At 46.6% G+C, this 20,443-nt stretch overlaps 1 protein-coding gene across 1 annotated transcript in view; it reads left to right on the forward strand.

The window, feature by feature from the left end:
- The window catches only part of KLHDC4 (kelch domain containing 4), a 61,416-nt gene that overhangs the window by 16,822 nt on the left and 24,151 nt on the right, over window positions 1-20,443 (forward strand). Inside the window, exon 5 of the mRNA XM_037040220.1 lies at window positions 4,073-4,209. Within this exon, the coding sequence (XP_036896115.1) occupies window positions 4,073-4,209 (137 nt within the window). The remainder of the gene's footprint in view (window positions 1-4,072; window positions 4,210-20,443) is intronic.

Genomic DNA, 20,443 nt, shown 5'->3' on the forward strand with positions numbered 1-20,443 from the left:
TGAGTGCTCTGGCTGTTCAGTGACATCTTTCACTGTGTCTGGCCGGACATCACCTGTTTCAAAGCTCTATGTAAGTGCAGGTCATTGTTAGGCTTTCAGCCTCACAGTGGTGATTCTTTTTCCAGCCTCTCCTGCAGGTGTCCAGCTTAGTGCTCAAAGGCCTTGGGACCCTGTGAGGGTTTCTAGGTGCTCTCTGTCCAATACTTTGCCTGCGAATTCTAGCTACCTCAGCATCCCTGTACTCTTGACCTTTGTCTCCTCAGCTGAACAGGACCACCTGCTCTCTTGGGCTCCTTTCCCTGCACCAGGGTGTAGGGCTGCCTCCGGAGGAGGCACAGAGTCACTGTTTCCACTCACCACCCACAGGGTCGCAGTGCTGTGCTGCCCGTTGTTGTCCCACTTCAGTTCCTTCATAGATTTTGTCCAGTGTTCCCCTTGTTTACGTGGTGCAGGTTGCTTCATCCTGGTCAGAGCGGAAGTCTTATGCCTGGCTCTTCGTAGTTCTGATCCTTTCTTGAATAGTACACTGATGTCTCTCCTTGAGGACCAGGTTAATGCAGCCCCCTCAGATCCCTGGCGGTGGACCCACCTTCCTGTGGTTGCTGTACTTTTGGCTGGGACGGGCCTGGTGTTGTGAAGACGGGGCAGAGTGGAGGTAAACTGTGGCTTATAGTCCTTTTCTCTTGCCTGCAGTTGGACTTCATTTTTTAAAAATGGTTTTTACACCTTGGCTGGTGTAGCTCAGTGGGTTGAGCACGGGCCTGTGAACCACATGATCGTGGTTCGATTCCCAGTCAGGGCACATGCCTGGGTTGCAGGCCAGTTCCCAGCAGGGACGCATGAGAAACAACTATCCATTGATATTTCTCTCCTTCTCTCCTTCCCTTCCCTTCTAAAGATAGATAAATAAAATCTTAGAAAATTTTTTTTAAGTTAAAAAAAATGGTTTTTACACTGATTATGTAAGTAATATTCATTGTAAAAAAAGAAAAGTCCATCACCCATTATTCTAGAACTGCTAGTTTATATTTTTCATCTTTTCCTTGCATATCTATATTTCTGCACATCTGTATTTTATATTAGTTGGCCTACACATATAAACACACACATACATATATGTTTTTTCTATACTGTTTTTCTACTTGATGCATTGTTTACAGTGTTACCTCATGGCATTGAATAGCCGACTATAATATGATGATTCAAAACTCCATTGCATTGTGGAGCATGGATATGAATATATCACTTAGCTTCATAAACTCGAAAATGTGTTAGGTGTGGTCCTGAGCTAATCATCATGTCTACTTTAAAGATTTGAAATGATCAGTTCTTTCCTCTAGAACTACTGAGGTTTTAGAGTGGTAGGAAGCTGGCTTGTCCCTTTGTAGGTCAGTCACTGTGCTGAGGTGACGCACGCACAGCTGAGTGAGAATGGGAGGAGAGAGGGGACTGTGTTACTCTTAAATGTGGCACCAGAACCTTCCAGATCATCCAGGACAGCAGCAGGACCAGTGACAGAGCCTTGGTTCTGCAGTGTTCTCAAGTGCCAGGGGGGTCAGAGGACCTGTGCTGTGGTGGGGGCTCTCGGTGCCTGGGGCTGCAGCCTCCTGACAGCCACTGCGTGACCCTCCCAGTGAACCTGCCCGTGGAGGTATGCGAGGGCAAGCAGGCATTCACACTGTGCTCAGCAGTGTCCTGGTGCCCAGTGGCCCTTGACCTAGGTCCTCTCCCTTGGCCACACTGCTTGCTGCCATGGCCACTGTTTCCAGGCTCCTTGGCAAGAAGCCCCTTGGCTGTTTCCTGGGCACATGCCTTTGGTGTGAAGGGTTTGGTTGCATTGTCTGCTTCCTTGTCTGGACCCTCTAGCTGATGACTCCCAGGGTAGGCTGGCCCAGCGCCTGCTGTGTGCCAGGTGTTGACTGAGTGAGCATCACACCCATATTCCTGGGGTGCTTGGAGGAGGAGTTCTTTCTGTGCAGGCCATCTCCTCAGTTACTCAGTGTACAGGTCAACTAACCATAAAACCAGCCACATCATGACTGTCCTTGAAGCTGTGCTGTCCATCAGGTGGCACGTCATTGAACCCAGCCAGTGGGCTGTGTGCCTCTGGAGGGTCCGGGTGGTTGTGGGTGGTTCCAGTGGGACCTCTGAGTCATCCTGGGTCTTCAGTAGAACCAAAGAGAGGACTGGCACTCTAAGATGAGATTAGGGCTTGGAATCTAAGTGTCCTTGGGTGAGGAGGACGATCTGGAATTCTGGGGAAGGGGTTCCAGTTTTATGTGTTTCTTTTTGATCTTCACACCAGCGATCTTCACACAAAATCCAATCCAAAGCATAAAACCCCTGGACTAGATAGTGTATGAATTGCCTTCAGACTCCCCAAATCCGTGTTTCTTGTATTTGTACCTATAAAGGTTTTTTTTACATGAAATAACATCCACTCTTATCGTGGGTATCTGAAATACATTCCCATACACAGCGATTTTCAACTTTTTCATCTCGTGGCACACATAAACTAATTACTGCAATTCTGCGGCACACCAAAACATTTTTTTCGTGGCACACATAAACTAATTACTGCAATTCTGCGGCACACCAAAACATTTTTTTTTCAGTGTGACAAAAAAATAGCTATAATTTTGACTTATTTAAACAGGACAGTTATTGTTGTGTTGGTCGTTGTTATTTTTTTTATTTGACAGTCTAAGGGGAAAAAGGTCAGTGCCCCTGACTAAATAGTCCTGTACTGCATGTTCTAAAAATTCTTGTGGCACACAGGTTGAAAATTGCTGCTCTTACCCAATATTTCCCTTTTCTGGAAAGGCCTTTTTAATCACATGCTGTGACTTACTTTTCCCTCCTCGTGGGGGACCCACATGGCGATCCCCAGTCTAGAGTCCAGAATGATGCCCTCCCCCCGTGGAGATGCAGCTTTTGCAGTGGGCTGATGGGAAACTCACCTACGTGGTTCCCCTGAGGACACTAAGATGGTTTGGACAAACTTCTGTGTTTCCATTCTTGCATTTCTGGTACCAGTTCAGAGCATGGGTCGTTAGGTGGTTTTGCTTCCCTTTTGTTCAGCTGGGGAAGAACCTTGGAATGTGAAGAGTAATTCTGCTTATGTGGTGTGAGCCCTGGTTTTTCTGTTCTGTCGCTTTTCCCCTCGGGTTGGCACATTAGTTTGTGGACTGTTTGGCCCGTGGACTGTTTGTTCTGTGAGTACTTTGATGCTTCGGTAAGCCTGGTAGTACTTTGAAACAGGCACGTGTGTGTCTTGAAAGTTTGATGTGGTGTGGTGCAGGGTCAGTGTGGCCTACATGCCACTCTGTCCTCTCCAGTGTGAGAGCTTCTTGCACGTGCAGCCCAAAGGGCACTGTCCTCACTGCTTCCGTGTGCCTTCCTGTTGTGTTTAAATCTTTAAAAAATAAATGTTAGCCCTGGCTGGTGTAGCTCAGTGGTTGAGTGCCAGCCTGCGAATCAAAGGGTTGCTGGTTTGATTCCCAGTCAGGGCACAGGCTTGGGTTGTGGGCCAGGTCCCCAGTAGGGGGTGTGCAAGAGACAACCACACATTGGTGTTTCTCTCCCATCTTTCCCCTCTCTCTAAAAATAAAAGGAAATAAAAATATTTAAAAATATTAATAATGTTGCACAAACATTGTATATCACATGTCTTATTTGTGAGTGTGGTTTTAGGTATACAATGCTTAATAGCTAGGAAAAGGGTTAATGAGGACAGGTAAACAGCTTTATTATAGATACTCAATAAAAATGACTCTGTCAGTTTCTGTTATAATTGATGTAACTTTTGACATAATTGTGTCCATTTTAATGGGATGGGGTTGTCTAAATATAAGGGGATGTTAATTTTGCACCAAGGAGTGCCTGAAATTCTATTAGACTTTGACTTAGGAGGGTTTGTTGGTGAGGGATTTCCCTTCAAAGGCAGGAGTGCAGGTGCCGGCCAGGACTGCCCCGTGCTGTGCTCTGGAGGGAGGTGCGGCTGCTGCTGCGCCTCTGGAGCTGGCCACGAGCCGTGGGGCTTTGCCCTGACCCGTCACCTTTCTTTTCACAGGCTGTGGTGGTGCCTCAAGGTGGTGGGCAACTGTGGATCTTTGGAGGGGAGTTCGCGTCTCCTGATGGAGAGCAGTTTTACCACTACAAGGATCTCTGGGTTCTGCATTTGGCCACCAAGACGTGGGAGCAAGTCAGGTAAGGTGCTGGGCGATGAGCCGACCACTGGGCCCGGCTCCCGTCTGTGCCAGCGTGCTTGGTTCACAGTGGTGAGATGGGATCCTGTAGGATTCCAGGACTTGAGGAGCACGAATTGCAGAGCCCAAGGGACCAGCTTCAGTGGTGGCTGCAGTAAGGGATGAGCTTACGTTTTTCTGCACTCCTCACAGAGAACCCTGCCTGGCCACTGCTGCTGACATGTGGCCTTGCAGAAGGTGTTGCCAGGGTGGCTGGGAGCAGTGCTGTATTCAGACTTCTTTCCTCGTTCCTGCCATGTCTGTATTAAGTTGATCGTATTTCAGTGCCGTTCTCCTGGGCCATCTGTTTATCTCCCTCAAGGAGCTCTGGGTTTCAGCTTGCTGGGAGGGAGCTGTGGTCTTTTTAAAAGGGAGTGCTCTTTCTGGGTCTAGTTGACATAGGAACAGTGGAACCGGTGGATGAAGGACGAGAAGGCCTTTCTATTGCTCTTCAGTAAACTAGGCTCAGCCCTCACTGGAGCCTGATTTCTGCATCTTTTGGTGACCTTGGTATGTAGTTGTCCCGTTTACCACCGCACTTCACTTCTCATGTCAGTGGTCAGCACTGCTCACCTGACTCTGTGAAGACAGACGTTATGTCTACATATAAGTTATTTATGAGAAGAAACCTGGGAGAGGGGCGGATTGAGTTAGTTGGCTTCGTTCTTCTGGGTGGGAGTGCTTGCTTGCCCGGCTTTGTGCCCCACGTTGCAGGTGTCTTCTCTCCACCTCTGGAGCTGCAGACCGGAGTTTCTTCTCCTCGCGGAGCAGGCAGCTGCCCTGTGGAATTCACTAGTGGTGTGAAGTGCTCAGGTCCATCAGATGGAAGCATCCCTCCCTGGAGGGCCTGCTGGGTTGTTTGATGATGCGCCTCATAGGAGACCACCATGCCGGGCTGTGGAGGCCTGATCTCACTCGTTCTAGGCCTAGGGCGGAACATTGTGAAGAGTCTGTTGTGCGAGTGGGAAGTGTAAGTAGACGCCCAAGCCAGGCTGCCCTGCTGGAGAAGGCCCAGTGGTGATCCGGGTCAAATCAGAGCCAGAAAGCCTTGGTGGGCATGACCGGCTACCNCCGCACTTCACTTCTCATGTCAGTGGTCAGCACTGCTCACCTGACTCTGTGAAGACAGACGTTATGTCTACATATAAGTTATTTATGAGAAGAAACCTGGGAGAGGGGCGGATTGAGTTAGTTGGCTTCGTTCTTCTGGGTGGGAGTGCTTGCTTGCCCGGCTTTGTGCCCCACGTTGCAGGTGTCTTCTCTCCACCTCTGGAGCTGCAGACCGGAGTTTCTTCTCCTCGCGGAGCAGGCAGCTGCCCTGTGGAATTCACTAGTGGTGTGAAGTGCTCAGGTCCATCAGATGGAAGCATCCCTCCCTGGAGGGCCTGCTGGGTTGTTTGATGATGCGCCTCGTAGGAGACCACCATGCCGGGCTGTGGAGGCCTGATCTCACTCGTTCTAGGTCTAGGGCGGAACATTGTGAAGAGTCTGTTGTGCGAGTGGGAAGTGTAAGTAGATGCCCAAGCCAGGCTGCCCTGCTGGAGAAGGCCCAGTGGTGATCCGGGTCAAATCAGAGCCAGAAGGAGCCTTGGTGGGCATGACTGGCTACCAGCCCCACTTCCTTTTCTCTTACCTGCTCTGGGGAAGCTTCCTTATCTTCGTAGGCACAGCAGTCGAGAAATGATTTTCCTATGATAATTGATTTCATTACATACATATTGAAACTTGGTCATTTTCTCCTTCATCTAAAAAATATTTAAGCCCAAAGCATGCAAGCTATATTGTCTTGTTTTGCTTCAGTTTTTTTTTTTTTCAAAACCCAATTTTATTTGCTTGTTTGTTCATTGCTGGCGAACTGATTTTTGGTATTAGCATTTTTATCAGCTTTGGTCGCTGTTTGTGCAGATTTATGGTTGAGGGACAATAAGCACTGTCCATGACAGAATGTGTACAGATCTCAGGGCTACTTGGTGGGCCTGGCGATGGTGCCAGCACACCTGTGTGGTGGGTGTTCCTGCAGGGGCGCCCTGAGCTCTTTGGTGACACGCACACTTTCTTGTGGCCTTCCACCTTTTCTGCTCCTAGAACAGGTACTGTGGGTGTTAGTTACAAGGGAGCAGGGAGGCACTGGTGACACGTAGTCACTCGGGGAGTGCCTGCTGAGCAGCTCGCTGTGGCCACTGTCCCCCAGCCAATCCAAGGTGGCGATGTCGCCTCCGCATGCAACCCCAGCTGCCTCCCGGTGCTGTTGGCTCAGTTTCGCTTACGTGGCATTTGAGGCATCTGTCCTAAATTGAAAATTGTCTCTGATAAACGCGTCTCTCGTTACTGGAATCCTTGCTTATTGTGAGAGTTTTCTTAAAGGCGTGGTGTAGAGCCTATTAAAAACTACTGTGAATCCACAAACTACAAAGATAAAACTCAGTTGCTATTCTTAGCCCATATATTTTAGTCTAAAGAGAGTGGTGAGGCAGGAAGGGGGTTATGTGCTCTATTTTTTGGTCTAAATCACTGTTGTTTTCAAGCCTTCCTTCTGGGGGGTGGTCTCTGGTTCCTTGTGGGTGAGATGAGCAGGGACTGGCAGGGTGTTGCTTTGAGCTATTCCTTTGGGTGGCCAGGGAGTGATGGGCGTATTTTACCCGAGCCTGTGGTCCCTGAGGGCCACGGGGAGTGTGTCTGACCAGAAAGGTATAGCCTGTGGAGTACAGGACTGGAAGTCAAGAGATGGAGGCCTGTTCCCAGCTTGGCCTCTGACTTTGTTTGCCAGGAGAGTTTGAATGCCCAGGTTAGTTTCTGTGCTTTCGCTGCTCAGCAAACTTAAGATGCTGCTGTTTCACATATTTATGGTTATTAAGATGCTTTATGTTTTGGGCTTACTCAGTTTTTAAGGCCCCTCCCTGATGGGATGCAAAAGATCGTATGTGGTCTACACGAGATTTTATTTGACAGATGTCCATTTCCCTGTCTTTGTCGTCTCCCACCCTTACTCATCTTGGGTGCTCACCGCCAGCCTTCCTAGAATGCTCGGTGCCCTGACCCCCCTGCAGGTGCAGCCTTCCGCCCGCGGCCTTGTCGAGGAGAGCGCGCCTCTGGCATAGCCCCTTGTCTTGCTGTTACAGTTGTCTGCGGTCCACTGCCGTCAGGGCTTCCCAAGTCCGTCACTGCACCAGGATCCACAGGAGATCCGTAGATCCGACCATAGGAGATGTTCAAGTTTTGTGTGGGAAATGCCACCGCAAGGACAGTTGGGAGTAGTGACAAGTGCTGAGAAAGTGCCTGCAGTGTGCAATGAGCTCGTGTTCAGAACAGAGGCCTTCTGTAAGGGGGTGAGCAATGCGTGGCTTGACAGGAACTTGAGAAAGGACATCGAAAGGCCAGTCACACATGGCAGACACTGAAAGGAGACGTCCTTTTCAGTCTTGGTGAGGGCTGGGAAAATAGGCTGCTGCCGCTTGGAATGTCAGCAGCGTCTGTCATTTCATTATATTTTAAATGTGCATACCATTTAGCCCCACAGTCACTTTTAAGAATATACCTTGAAGAAATACCCGCTCTCATCATGTACAGAAAAGCATGTACAAAAATGCATGTAGAGAAACAGGGTGCAGAACAACACATGCCTGAGGACAGTCTGAGTGTGAACGTACCAGCTTGTGTGTTCACAGAGTGGGCCTGGCCCTCACAGTGCCTGTGCATGCAGGCACGCGCGCGCGCGCACACACACACACACACACACACACACGGCAAAGTCTGGATTACTTGGTCTTTTCCAATGAAAAGATTCATTGGTCTTTTATTTTCACCTGTTCTAGGTTACTTCATTTTGATGACTACGGCTTTATGGTATATTTTGATAGCTAGAGGGTTTTTCCATTTACTTAAAATATTCCTTTGTCATGTACTCATTCTTTTCATATGAGCTTCAGAATCAGTTTTTCAAGTTCTATTTGTAAACATTGCCATAGGATTTTGATGAGGTTGCTTTTATGTATAAATTACATTTAGGGAGAGTGGGCATCTTTCTAATCCTCACTCTTCCCAGTCAGGAACATTGTACTTCATTTAGTGAGGTTCATTTTTAATCCTTCGGTAAAGTTCAGAACAGCTTAGAAGTAGACTTGTGAAGTCAAAGGTATAGGTATTTCTAAAGCCTGTACTTCATGTCTCGTTGTCTCCCCAAGACACTGCTTGGCACCCCCACGCTTAGTGTGGGGGCCTCTTTCCCAGCATGCAGCATTCTTGTTTGGGTGCTGGTCTCACTCACTCCGTGGTCGCCCTCGCTTCACCGTGTAGCAGATCCTGGGCTTCTGGTGGGCCACCTCACGGAATAAGCAGTGTTTCTGGCCTTAGCTGCACTTGGAGGGGCACTTTTAAGGAAGGTTTCCCCGCAGGCATGGTTGGGAGACTTGTCAGCCTGGGTCGATGGCTCAGTACTGAGAGAATACCTCTGTTACTCTATTAGTGATTCTCGGGCTTCCGTGTGCCAAGTAGCACCTGGGGAGCTTTGAAAATGCACATTTCTGCCCTCACCCCAAATATCAAGTCTGATTTATAACAGGTTTAAGATGGGGCTCAGGAATCTACATTTGACATGAACCCCTCCCCTGCCCCCATAGTGACCCTCGTGGACGCGACCCTGGACCACCCTGTGAACTGCTTCTTAGATCCTTAACAACTCAAATTGTGAAAGTATTGCTGTCGTAATTTACTAACTGTTCCAAAATGGAAGCATCACCTAACTGTTGTCAGCAGGGCTGTGCAGGCTTAGTTGACAGTGACCCAGTACAGCCTTGGACGGGTGCAGGTAGACTGACGATTACAGTCGGTCTGTTGGGTCCGGGGGCTGGGTTACAGCCTGTGGGATTTGGACTTGGAGCTGCTGCTGCTCCTAATTGGACTTGGTCACTAGTGCACTGAGGTAATGGCCATTGTTGGAAGAGGACTACCGCTGACAGTTTATCCTCTCCTTATTTTTGTTGATCTAAAAAAGAAAGGTAAGCAAATTTAGCCTAAATGAAGACTGATTTTCCATTTCTGGGGAAGACTATTTAGCCTGGGAACAGCCGTATGATGTGGGCTTGTATCACTTGAGAAGCACAGGTGGAGTTCACTATGATTTATTTTGTTACCAGAATTTAGCTGGGCACCCTGCAGTCATTTTTTTGTAAGTGTTTTTCACTCTCATGGGGGTAGTTTTACAGCTGGGGAGACTGACAGCGAGGAAGGTTACGTATTGGTAAAGGCCAACAGAGGTCTCGTTAAATCTGCGTCTGTATTTAGCCCCTTCCTTGGCGTTTAAACAGGTTATTTTCTTTGGAGGGTAGGATGGGTTCTCTCTTCCTAGCTGGTGACTTTTGATTTATATGACATGTTTTTTCCAATGCCAGTGTTCCAATTCATGCCAGGCTTCCGACCAACAAGTGTATCGCCTCCATCCTTGTATGGGCTGGTCTGGAGAAACGATAGCTCCCCGGCAGGCCGCTGAAGGGTGCCTTGAACAAGCAGTACCTGCATCTTCCTGTGTTTAGCAACAGTGCTCACTCGTGGCTGGGTGTGGAGACGAGCACAGGCTCTGATCGCATCCTCCCCGTGCCTTGTCCTGCAGTGGACGTTGAGTGACCTGAGCAGGCCCTGCCCCCACCCCAAGTGCTGTCAGAGTGCCTGCGTGTGGGCAGAACAGGAACCAAATGCAGCCACTGGCACCCAGACGGCACCCAGGTGGCACCCTGCTGTCTGGTGCACCTCTGCAGCCACTGTCGACCCAGGACAGCCTCTCCAGGTGGTGCAGATGGCCCCAAAGGAACCAGAGGGAGGTTTTTGTGTTTGTAAAAGTGCTCTGTTTTTTTAATAGTAAACTTTAATGAAGTAAACTGTGTATAAAGAAAAGTACACAGTCATGCAGCTTGATGAATTTTAAAAAGTAAATGTGCCTGTCCCCTCAGGTCCAGGAAACGGTGCAGTTAGCATCCTCAAAGCCCTGGTGCCCACCCCAAGCAGGATTGGGTTTGCTTGGTTTGTACATCTCGCATTTGGCATTTTCACTGCGCATTATTTTGTGAGATTTACTTGTGTTGCATATGGGAATAGTTTGTTTATTTTGATGCTCTGTAACGTTCCATTGTGGAGATGGGTCCCTGTGCGTTTGACTGGTGGTGGGCATTGGAAAGTTACCAGTTCACAGTTTTTGTAAGTGGTGTTGCTGTCAGCACTCTTACACGTCTTACGACGAACACATACGTGTTTCCATGAAGTTTCTGTCTAAAGGGTAGAACAAGGCAGTGGGGGCACAGGGCTGCACATGTTCTGCTGCAGCCTGCCCTGGCAACTGTTCCCCACGCTGGTGGGGCTGATGACAGAGCCGCGAGCTGGGCAGGAGGGCTCCCGCTGTTCCTCCCGGGCCAGCGCTGTGCGTTTTCATCTCGGGTTTTTGCCATTCTGGTGGTGTTTCTGTAGCACATTGGGCAATAAATGGACGCTTGGTAATCTTTTATTGTCTTCATTTTTGCATATTCTTCATTGTAGCAACAGGCATTTATGTGACATCGTTTCTATATTTTAACTTTTTTTTTAAAAGATTTTATTTATTTATCTTTAGAGGGGAAGGGAAGGAGAGAAGGAGAGAAATATCAATGTATGGTTGCCTCTCATGTGTCCCCTGCCGGGAACCGGGAACTGGCCTGCAACCCAGGCGTGTGCCCTGACTGGGAATTGAACCGCGATCGTGTGGTTCGCAGGCCCATGCTCAATCCACTGAGCTACACCAGCCAGGGCTATATTTTAACTTTTTATTTTAATAAAATACACAGTCTTTCCATCCCTGACTGCATCTGCTCCAGGGGGTAGGGAAGCAGTGGGTGGGTGTCTGTGCTTTAGACGTATGTGCACTTACTTGAGTTTGAGGGAACTGGACATCAAAGACGGGGCTCAGCATCTGCCCTGCCTGCCCTGCCTGCCCTGCCACTCCCGGTACAGAAGCTTTCACCGTGTTTCACAGTGGAGGACCTGCAGAGGGGCTGGGGAGAGGAAAGCCACTGAAAGAATTACCTGCCCCTTCCATTTGAGCACGTGAGAGGCTGATAATGACAGGTGTACCTGTCATTACCAGCGAAACAACTTTGAAATAGTGAAACACTAGAAAGGCCAGGGTCTTAGCCTGTTCGGGCTGCTGTAAGAGAATGCTGCAGCTCAGGGGCGCAAACGACAGACACCGATTTCTCCTCGCAGTCCTGGGGACTGGAAGTCTGTGATTAAGGTTCCAGCAGGTTAAATGTCTGGTGAGGGCCCAGTTTCTGGTTCGTAGATGGAGGTCTTCTTGCTGTGCCCTCACATGGCCTCTTTTTGCTTCTGCAGAGTTTTTTCTTCCTGTTGTTTATGAAGGCCGTGATCCCATCATGTGGGCCCCACCTTCGTGACCTCATTGAAACTTCATCACTCTCAAAGGCCTTGCCTCCAGATACCATCACACTGGGCCTTGGGGCTTCAACCTTTGAGTCTGGGTGGGGGGTGCAGACTTCCAGCCCGACAGCTAGCATCTGTGTTTACAAAGGTCTTTCCTTTGACATGGGTTAGTGTATCAGTGAGGGTCTAATCAGGAAGACACATGCTATTGGTCACAGCTGTGGTAGACAAAGCCAAACCAGTGGCACAGCTAGAAGCCACATCTCACTGCTAGGCTTGCGGGTGGGGTGGGGTTGGGGCTGGAGCTACGAGAGATGTTGTGGCCCCTCAGAAGGTGCCAAGGTGGGGGAGAGGGACCGTGCCCTGGTTTCTTCCCTCTCCTCCGTGCGCCTTCAGTCTCCCCTGGTGCTGCTTGCTCTGTGGGGACTTCTCTGAGAGGGAGCAAGCCTGGGAGCCCTGGGAGAAGACCTGTATGTGTAACCAGCCAGGGTGCTCAGGCACTTTTAACCCCTTCTTCAGCCACAGCGGGCCTGCCCTCCCAGTTCTGGTTGTCTCTTTGTTAAGGTTTGGTTAGGTCAGCCCGCCACACTCAAAAGCCAGCATTTCCAAAGGCAGACTCCACTTTCCTCCCTTCTCCCCCCCCGGAGGAGATGCAGTTGGCGAAGGCAGAATGATTTCGACACTCTTTCTCCGTTTATTTCTGAAGTTGGTGCCATCTAGCTGGTCATCTGTGACTCCATAAACCACAAACAAGGAGGTCAGGCTGCTGCTTATAGCACTCAGCTATTTTCAGATGCTTTTCATATACCTAAAAATCACCCTTTCAAAATATATAATTCGGTGTTTTTTAGCATATTCACACAGTTGTACGATTACCATTGCTCTTTAACTGTAGAGTGCTTCCATACCCCGGAAAGACTCCATCCCCCCCCCACGCACCCTCCACGTGCCCTCTCCCCTGGTCTCTGGTCACCTTAGTCTGTTTTCTGTCTCTGTGCATTTGCCCCCTCCAGATACTTCGTGTAACTGGAGTCCTACAGTGTTTGTTCTTTGTGGCTGACTCACACTCGGCATACTGTTTTTAAGGCCCATCCACCCTGTAGTGCGTGTCAGAATGTTGTTTCATGGTTGAACATACTCCATAGTTTCCGATGCACCACGTTTTGTTTATCCACAAGTTGTCTCTACTTTCCAACCTCGAGAGGAATGCCGCTGCGGACATTTGTGTACAACTAATACATTTTTATATACGTCGAAGCACTTAGTACCTGATCAATAAAAATTGATTGAATGAAAAATACACTGTGTGAGTGTGTGTGCCATGGGCACGCATGCACTGTTTTCTCTTGGTTTGAGAAAGGAACCACTGTTTGCGTGGTCTTTGGCTGAACCCACTTAGTGTGTGTATCTGAAAGCTGTGTCTGAGAAAAGTAGAAAATCCTAGAAAAGAATTACTGGCAAAATGATTCAGGGCTCTTTTTACAATCCTGTTGCAAAAGGCAGTAATGGGCTGAAATCAGACCATGCCCCGTAATTGTAAAGTGTGTGAATCTTGGGGTGTGGAACATGCATGTGGAAATAGAGACACACGGGCTTTGCATTCCAAATTCTGCAGTGAGCCATTGGCCTCATGATCTGAGGCTTTCTGGACTTCATAGTCGGGCAAGTTTTAATGACAGCCGTGCAGCCCCTGGGAGTGGAAGCTTGTGTGGACCCTCTGCTCCTTTGCTGCCAGTTGGTGACTGTCTTTATGTGGTGCGCTTGTGCATGGGGGAGGGAAGACCAACACGTAGAGAGCAACTGATTTGTAGGAAGATTAAGGGATAAGTCAAAGGATGTATGAAATTGAAGACCGTTGTTACGGTAAGTGGTCATTTTGGGGGCCACAGATTTCTTTAGTACAATATGTCTGACTTCATTTGGTATAGTTTAGTGTCTAATTAATTGGTTGTTCAAAGTGCAGGTTCTGGGGCCAGATTGCCTCGATTTAAATTCTGGCTCTGCCACTGACTAGCTTAGTGTGTTTCTTGACTTCTGAGTCTTGATTTTTCTCAGTTGTAAAATTGGATTAAATATGTCAGCACCATGCATTTATTATGAGGAATGGATGCACAGAGCATAGAATAAACTTTCTGCAAATAGGATTTTTCTTATGAATGGTAACAGTTAAAGAAGAAATAAAACGAGAACAGTTTGTTAGGCTACCTAGATTCTAGAGACTGCTGTTAGTTGTTCTGGACAAGGTGGTACAATACCCTGTACTTACTAAGCCTCAGATTCGTTATTTGATTGATTTGACACTTGGAAAAGTGGGGCCAAATGCCAAAGGGACGCTGTTTGAGATGAAAAGAATGATGCTTTTTGCACGCAGTTCCTGCTTGGGCCAGGCTGTGACCATTTTTAACAGAGGCCTTTTCTGGTCAAGGATGAGCCACTAGACAGAATTTCCTGTCGGCTGAGCCTGTGTGATGTTGACTCAGGTTTTATGAAATAAATTGTTCCTTTGCTCAGTAAATGTCCCGGGACTTCCTGGTACTGTAGCATGTAATTTTGGAAGGTGTAAACTTTGAAATACCTCAGGGAAGATTTACGTGCCAAGTGCTTAACAGTGTTTGTACTCTAATCCCATGGAGTTATTTGATGCTCATGTATTTTCTGTAAATGTCACCACAGTGGCCCATTAGAAGGGGCCGGGGTGACGCCGAGTGGCACCTCACCCCATTGGAATGCCGTTCCGCACACAACTCAGCTGCAGGGAACGCACCCACTCCCGTAGCATCGCACATGTATTTTTGTGCTACGTATGGTCTGGCTGCATACGACACAGGGATTTTTTAAGACTCCATATTTAGGAGTGATGGCCGTTGAAAAGTGCCTGTTGGAGATTCAGATATAAACAGGCTTTTTTTGGTGGCTTTATTTTTCTGAAGGGATATGTGAAGTCTTTTTATGGAAAATTTTCCCATTTTGGTTACGAAGCAGAGTGGTACTTGGCTGCTGCTACCAAAAGTAAATTAAGTCCTTCGTGCCTGGATCACCAGAGGACAAAACGCCCATAAGGTCTGTGGGCAGAAAGCCCTTAGGCTGGTGCATCTCAGCTGCTGCGAGTCATTTGAAGATGACAGCTTGTTGACACCTTCCGTAGGTCTCTGGGCCTTCGGGTTCTCCGTTATTGGACTGACATCAGTAGCATTTGACTCCCCTGCATGGTTTTTTTGAAGTAGAATTGGACCATCCTAGTTGTTGAATTGTTCCCCAGGTTGTGCTATTTAAGCATTACATCAAAGAATTTATTAAAAGGACAGGTTGCTTCTTGTCCAGTACATGTGTGTGGCTTCTCTGTTGTGTAGTTGCAGGTGTGGCTCGTTCCCTCAGCACCCAGCACAGAGGAGATGGAGATGTTGCGCCATCCATTTCAGTCCGGGGAGTGGGGCCAGCGCCCAGGAGGGCCCTTTTCCCACTGTGCAGAGTGCCTGTCGAGGCCACTGCCTAGAGACGGTGTGAACCTGCACGTGGTGGTGTCATGGCACACGCAGACTCTCCTTCCAAGCCTTTGTTCATCTGGCATTTTTATTGTGAATTTGGATAGAAAATACACTTTCTAAATTTGTGGGAGAGCAAGTATGTTGTTGACAAATTCAGTATCCAGTATTATCCTGTGGACCAAATCTAGCAAGAAGTATTTGCTAGCAAGAGGTAATCTAGAAGTGAATTTTGTAAAATCCATCCCTTTATGATAACTGTGAGCAAAGTTGAAATAGAGGGAACAACATGATACAGGCTGTATACAACAGACGTACAGCTACCATCATACTCAACAGTGGAAAGCTGAAAGCGTTTTAAGATCAGGAACAAGGCAAGCTTGTTCACTTTTACCCTTTTTAGTCAACATAATATTGGAAGTTCTAGTCACAGCAGTCAGACAAGACAAAGAAATAAAAGGCATCCAGATTGGAAAGGAGGAAGTAAAATTGTGATTATTTGCAGGTGACATGATATTATATTTATAACCTGAAGAGTCTATCGAAAGCTAGAACTGATTACTGAATTCAGTAAAGTAACAAGATACAAAATTAATATCCAGAAATTGGTTGCATTATTATACACAAATAAAACTGTCAGAAACAGAAATTAAGAAAATCCCATTTATGATTGTATCAAAAATACCTAGGAACAAACTTAACCAAGGAGGTAAAATACTTATACTCAGAAATGTGTAAGATATTGAATAAATAAATTGAAGAAGATACAGATGGAAGCATATACTGTGCTCATGGATAGAAAGAATCAACACCATTAAAATATTCATACTTCCCTGGCCAGGTAGTTCAGTTGGTTAGGGCATTGCCCTAGTATGGTAGGGTGGTGGATTTGAACCCCAGTCAGGGTGCATACAAGAATCAACCAGTGGCCCTGGCTGGTGTGTCTCAGTGGGTTGAACACAGGCTTGTGAACCAAAGAGTTGCTGGTTCAGTTCCCAGTCAGGGCACATGTCTAGGCTGTGGGCCAGGTCCCCAGTAGGGGACACGTGAGGGGCGATCACACAATGATGTTTCTCTTCCTCTCTTCCTCCCTTCCACTCTCTAAAAATAAGTAACATCTTTAAACAATAAAAATAAAATAAATTTAAAAAAAGAATGAACCAATGAATGCATAAAGAAGTGGAACAACACATTGATGTTTCTCCCTCCCTCTCCCCTTCTCCCTCTCCCTCCTCTCCCAACCCCCACTCCCTTTCTCTTTCTTCCTCTCCCTCTCCTAAAATTTATATGGAACCACAAAAGACCCCAAATAGTCAAAGCAATCTTGAGAAAGAAGAAGTAGGAAATATTACAACCAGACTATACTACAAAGCTATAGTAATCAAAACAGCATGGCACTGGCATGAAAACAGACACAGATCAGTGGAATAGAAGAGAGTGCAGAAATAAATCCACGCCAATATGGTCAATTAATCTATGACAAAAAAGGCAAGAATATACAGTGGGAAAAAGACAGTCTCTTCAATAAATGGTGTTGGAAAAACTGGACAGATACATGCAAAAAAGAAAGAAAGAAAGTAGACTGCTTCCTTATGACATGTACAAGAATAAGCCCAAAATGGATTGACTCGAGTGTAAGACCTGAAGCCATAAAACTCCTAGAGGAAAACGTAGGCAGTGAACTCTATAACATTGGTTTTGGTAATATTTTTTTGGATATGTCTCCTTAGGCAAGAAAAACAAAAGAAAAAATAAACAGAACTACATCAAACCAAAATGTTTCTGCACAGCAAAGGAAACCATCAAAAATAAAAAAACCTACAGACTAAGAGAAGATGATTGGTAGTGATACACCCGATTGGGGTTAATATCCAAAATATATAAGGAGCTCATACAACTTAACACTAAAAAGACAATCTGATTTAAAAATGGGCAGAGCACTTGAAGAGACATTTTTTCAGAGGACATACAGATGGACAATAGACATATGAAAAGATGCTCAACATCATTATCAGAGAAATACAAATTAAAACCACAGTGACTATCACTTCCCACTTGTCACAATAGCTATCATCAAAAGTTCTAGTCACTTGTTCTTAAACAAGTGTTTAAGAGGATGTGGAGAAAAGGGAACTTGCATGCACTGTTGGTGGGTTTGCAAATTGATGCAGCCTCTGGGAACAGTGTGGAAGTTGCTCAAAAAATTAAAAGTAGAACTGTCATGTGGCCCAGCACTCCCACTTCTGGGCATTTATCTGAAGACATCCAAAACACAAATTTGAGACGATATACTCATTCCTCTGTTCATTGCAGCATTATTTACGGTAGCCAAAGTATGGAAGCACCCTGTGTCCATTGATAGACGATTGGGTGGAGAGTGGTACGTATGCTCAGTGCACCGTTACTTAGCCGTAGAAAGAGTGAAATCTACCATTTGCAACAACATGGGTGGATGTAGAGGGTATTGTGCTGAGTGAAATAAGTCAGACAAAGACAGATATCATATGATTTCACCTATACATGGAACCTAAGAAACGAAATAAATGAACAAACAAAACAAACGGACTCATCAGTAAGATGACAAGCCAGTGGTTGCGAGATGGGAGGGAAGTTAGGGGAGCTGGGTGGAAAAGGTGAAAGGGATTAGGAGGTAAATTGACAGTTGCGAAATAGTCATGGGGAGGTACAGTGCAGCTTGGGGAGTGTAGTCAGTAGTACTGTGACAGCTGTATGGTGTCAGTTCGCAGGATACTAGACGTAAGTTCTGCAAATGACTGCTACGCTGTACACCAGGAACTAATATTGATACAATATTGACTGTCAACTGTAATTGAAAAGTTCTTAAAAATTTAAAAATACTTTCAGATGTGGTTAATAAACTAAATTCGAATATGCTATCAATAAAAGGCTAAAATTTAAAAAAAGTTTTGAAGTGGGATAAATTCTTCCTGTCAATTGCATATAAAAACAGGATTAAGAAATATGACTTTTAAAAAAAAAGCTGCCCTTGCTCATAGAATAGAGGGATTTGCAACTGTCATTCTGGTAGGCATGGACATACGATGAGGCTGCCCAGAGGCCAGTGTTAAAGGTTGAACAGGTATTGGTGACTTTTGGCTGGCTTTTCATGGTGAGCCCAATGGTCATTTTGAGTGACACATTGAGAGATGTTAATAAATTTAGGGCAGTAGGGGAGAGAGACCAGTATGGTCAAGCATTTGAAGAAAGGTGAGAAGGGAATTTGGTCTGGGTTGGAATGAGGGAAGGCCCTGAGCGGGTTGTCTCAGAGTGCGGTGTGATGAACTGCTTATCTGCGATTTGATGAGATATTTAGATGGGGCAGCTCAGGCTTCCTTTTTACTGTGAGATTCTGCATGCTGATGTGTTCTTTAGGGCACTTGGTTTTGCTGGCAGCTGTATAGAATGGTACATCCTGAAACTGTGTGGTTTGGACTAGAACCGTTCCTTGCAGCCTGGAGTTGTTGAGGTCTTTGGGGTCACAGGATTTGACAGTGGGGTTCTGTAGGTGGGAGACCCAGGCCTAGAGAGGAGCCAGTCATATGGGGTGAGCAGAGGTGCCTGGGTCATGGGGTTGGTTCCAGCATAGAAAGAATCTGTTTATCAGGTTGTTTGTTTTCTTGTTTTTGAGTTTTAAGTGTTGTTTGCATATTTGGCATAACAGTCCTTTATCAGATGTATCTTCTGCAAATATTTTTCCCCAGGCTTTTCTAATTTGCTTGATACTGTCTTTTGCGCAGCAGATTTAAATTTTTTTTTGGCTTTTAAAAAAATTTTTTTAAAAATATATTTTATTGATTATACCATTACAGTTGTTCTATTCCCCCCTTCATTCCCCTCCACCCGCACACTCCCTCCCCCACTATTCTCCCCCCCTTAGTTTATAACCACGTGTCTTAATTTCTTTAGATTCTATATTTCCCCCACTATTCTTGCCCTCCCCCCTATCTATTTTCTACCTACCATCTATGCTATCTTCTGTGCCTTCTGCCCCCTTCTCCTCCTCCCACCCCCCTGTTTCTAACCCTTCATGTGTTCTTCATTTCTATGGTTCCACTCCTGATCTAGCTGTCTTCTTGGTTTGCTTTTGTTTTAGGTGTGGTTGTTGATAACTGTGAGTTTGCTGTCCTTTCACTGTTAATATTGTTCATCATCACTTTCTTATATAAGTCCCTTTAACATTTCATGTAATAAGGGCTTGGTGATGATGAACTCCTTGAACTTGACCTTATCTGAGAAGCACTTTATCTGTCCTTCCATTCTAAATGAAAGTTTTGCTGGATAAAGCAATCTTGGCTGTAGGTCTTTGGATTTCATGACTTGGAATACTTCTTTCCAGCCCCTTCTTGCCTGGAAGGTCTCTTTTGAGAAATCCGCTGACAGTCTGATGGGTACTCCTTTGTAGGTGACTGTCCCCTTATCCCTTGCTGCTTCTAGGATTCTCTCCTTCATTTTAGTCTTGGCTAATGTAATTATGATGTGCCTTGGTGTGTTCCTTCTTGGGTCCAACTTCTTTGGCACTCTCTGAGCTTCCTGGATTTCCTGGAAGTCTATTTCCTTTGCCAGACTGGGGAAGTTCTCCTTTATTATTTGTTCAAATAAGTTTTCCACTCGTGGCTGTTTCTTTCCCCCTTCTGGTACCCCTATAATCCGGATGTTGGAACGTTTAAAGATGTCCTGGAGGTTCCTAAGCCTCTCCTCATTTTTTTGAATTCTCATTTCTTCATTCCTTTCTGGTGGGATGTTTTGTTCTTCCTTCTGGTCCATTCCATTGATTTGAGTCCCAGTTTCCTTTCCATCGCTATTGGTTTCCTGGACATCTCCCTTCATTTCAATTAGTTTAGCCTTCATATGTTCCTCTAATTTGTGACTGTAGTCTACCAATTCTGTGAGCATCCTGATAAATAGTGTCTTAAATTGGGCTTCTGAGAGGCTGGCAATCTGTTGGTCTCCTAGAGTTACTGGCTCTGGGACTTTGGGTTCTTCTTGCACCATCTTTTGGGCTGTTCGTGCCTGTTAAGTAGCAGGATCCGTGCCTGTTAAGTAGCAGGATCGGAGCCCTAGGTTTTCACCGGAGCAGGGCAACTAAGTCGCTGGGTTGTGACGTTGTGTGTGGGGGCGGGGTCAAAGAGGGACAATGGCTTCCCTCCACCGCCTGCTGCGGCGACCCCCACCGGCACCGCAGCCACCACTGTCACCAGGCCCACGCGCCTTGCTCCACTGCACGCGAGTGTGCCACCGCCGTCAGCCCTCCACCACTGGGTTCGCCCCCTGGGGCCTGCGTGGTCCGTCTCACTG

Source organism: Sturnira hondurensis, unplaced genomic scaffold (genome assembly GCF_014824575.4).
Source record: "Sturnira hondurensis isolate 20B ecotype Veracruz unplaced genomic scaffold, ASM1482457v3 Scaffold0002597, whole genome shotgun sequence".
In the NCBI taxonomy this organism is placed as follows: Eukaryota; Metazoa; Chordata; class Mammalia; order Chiroptera; family Phyllostomidae; genus Sturnira; species Sturnira hondurensis.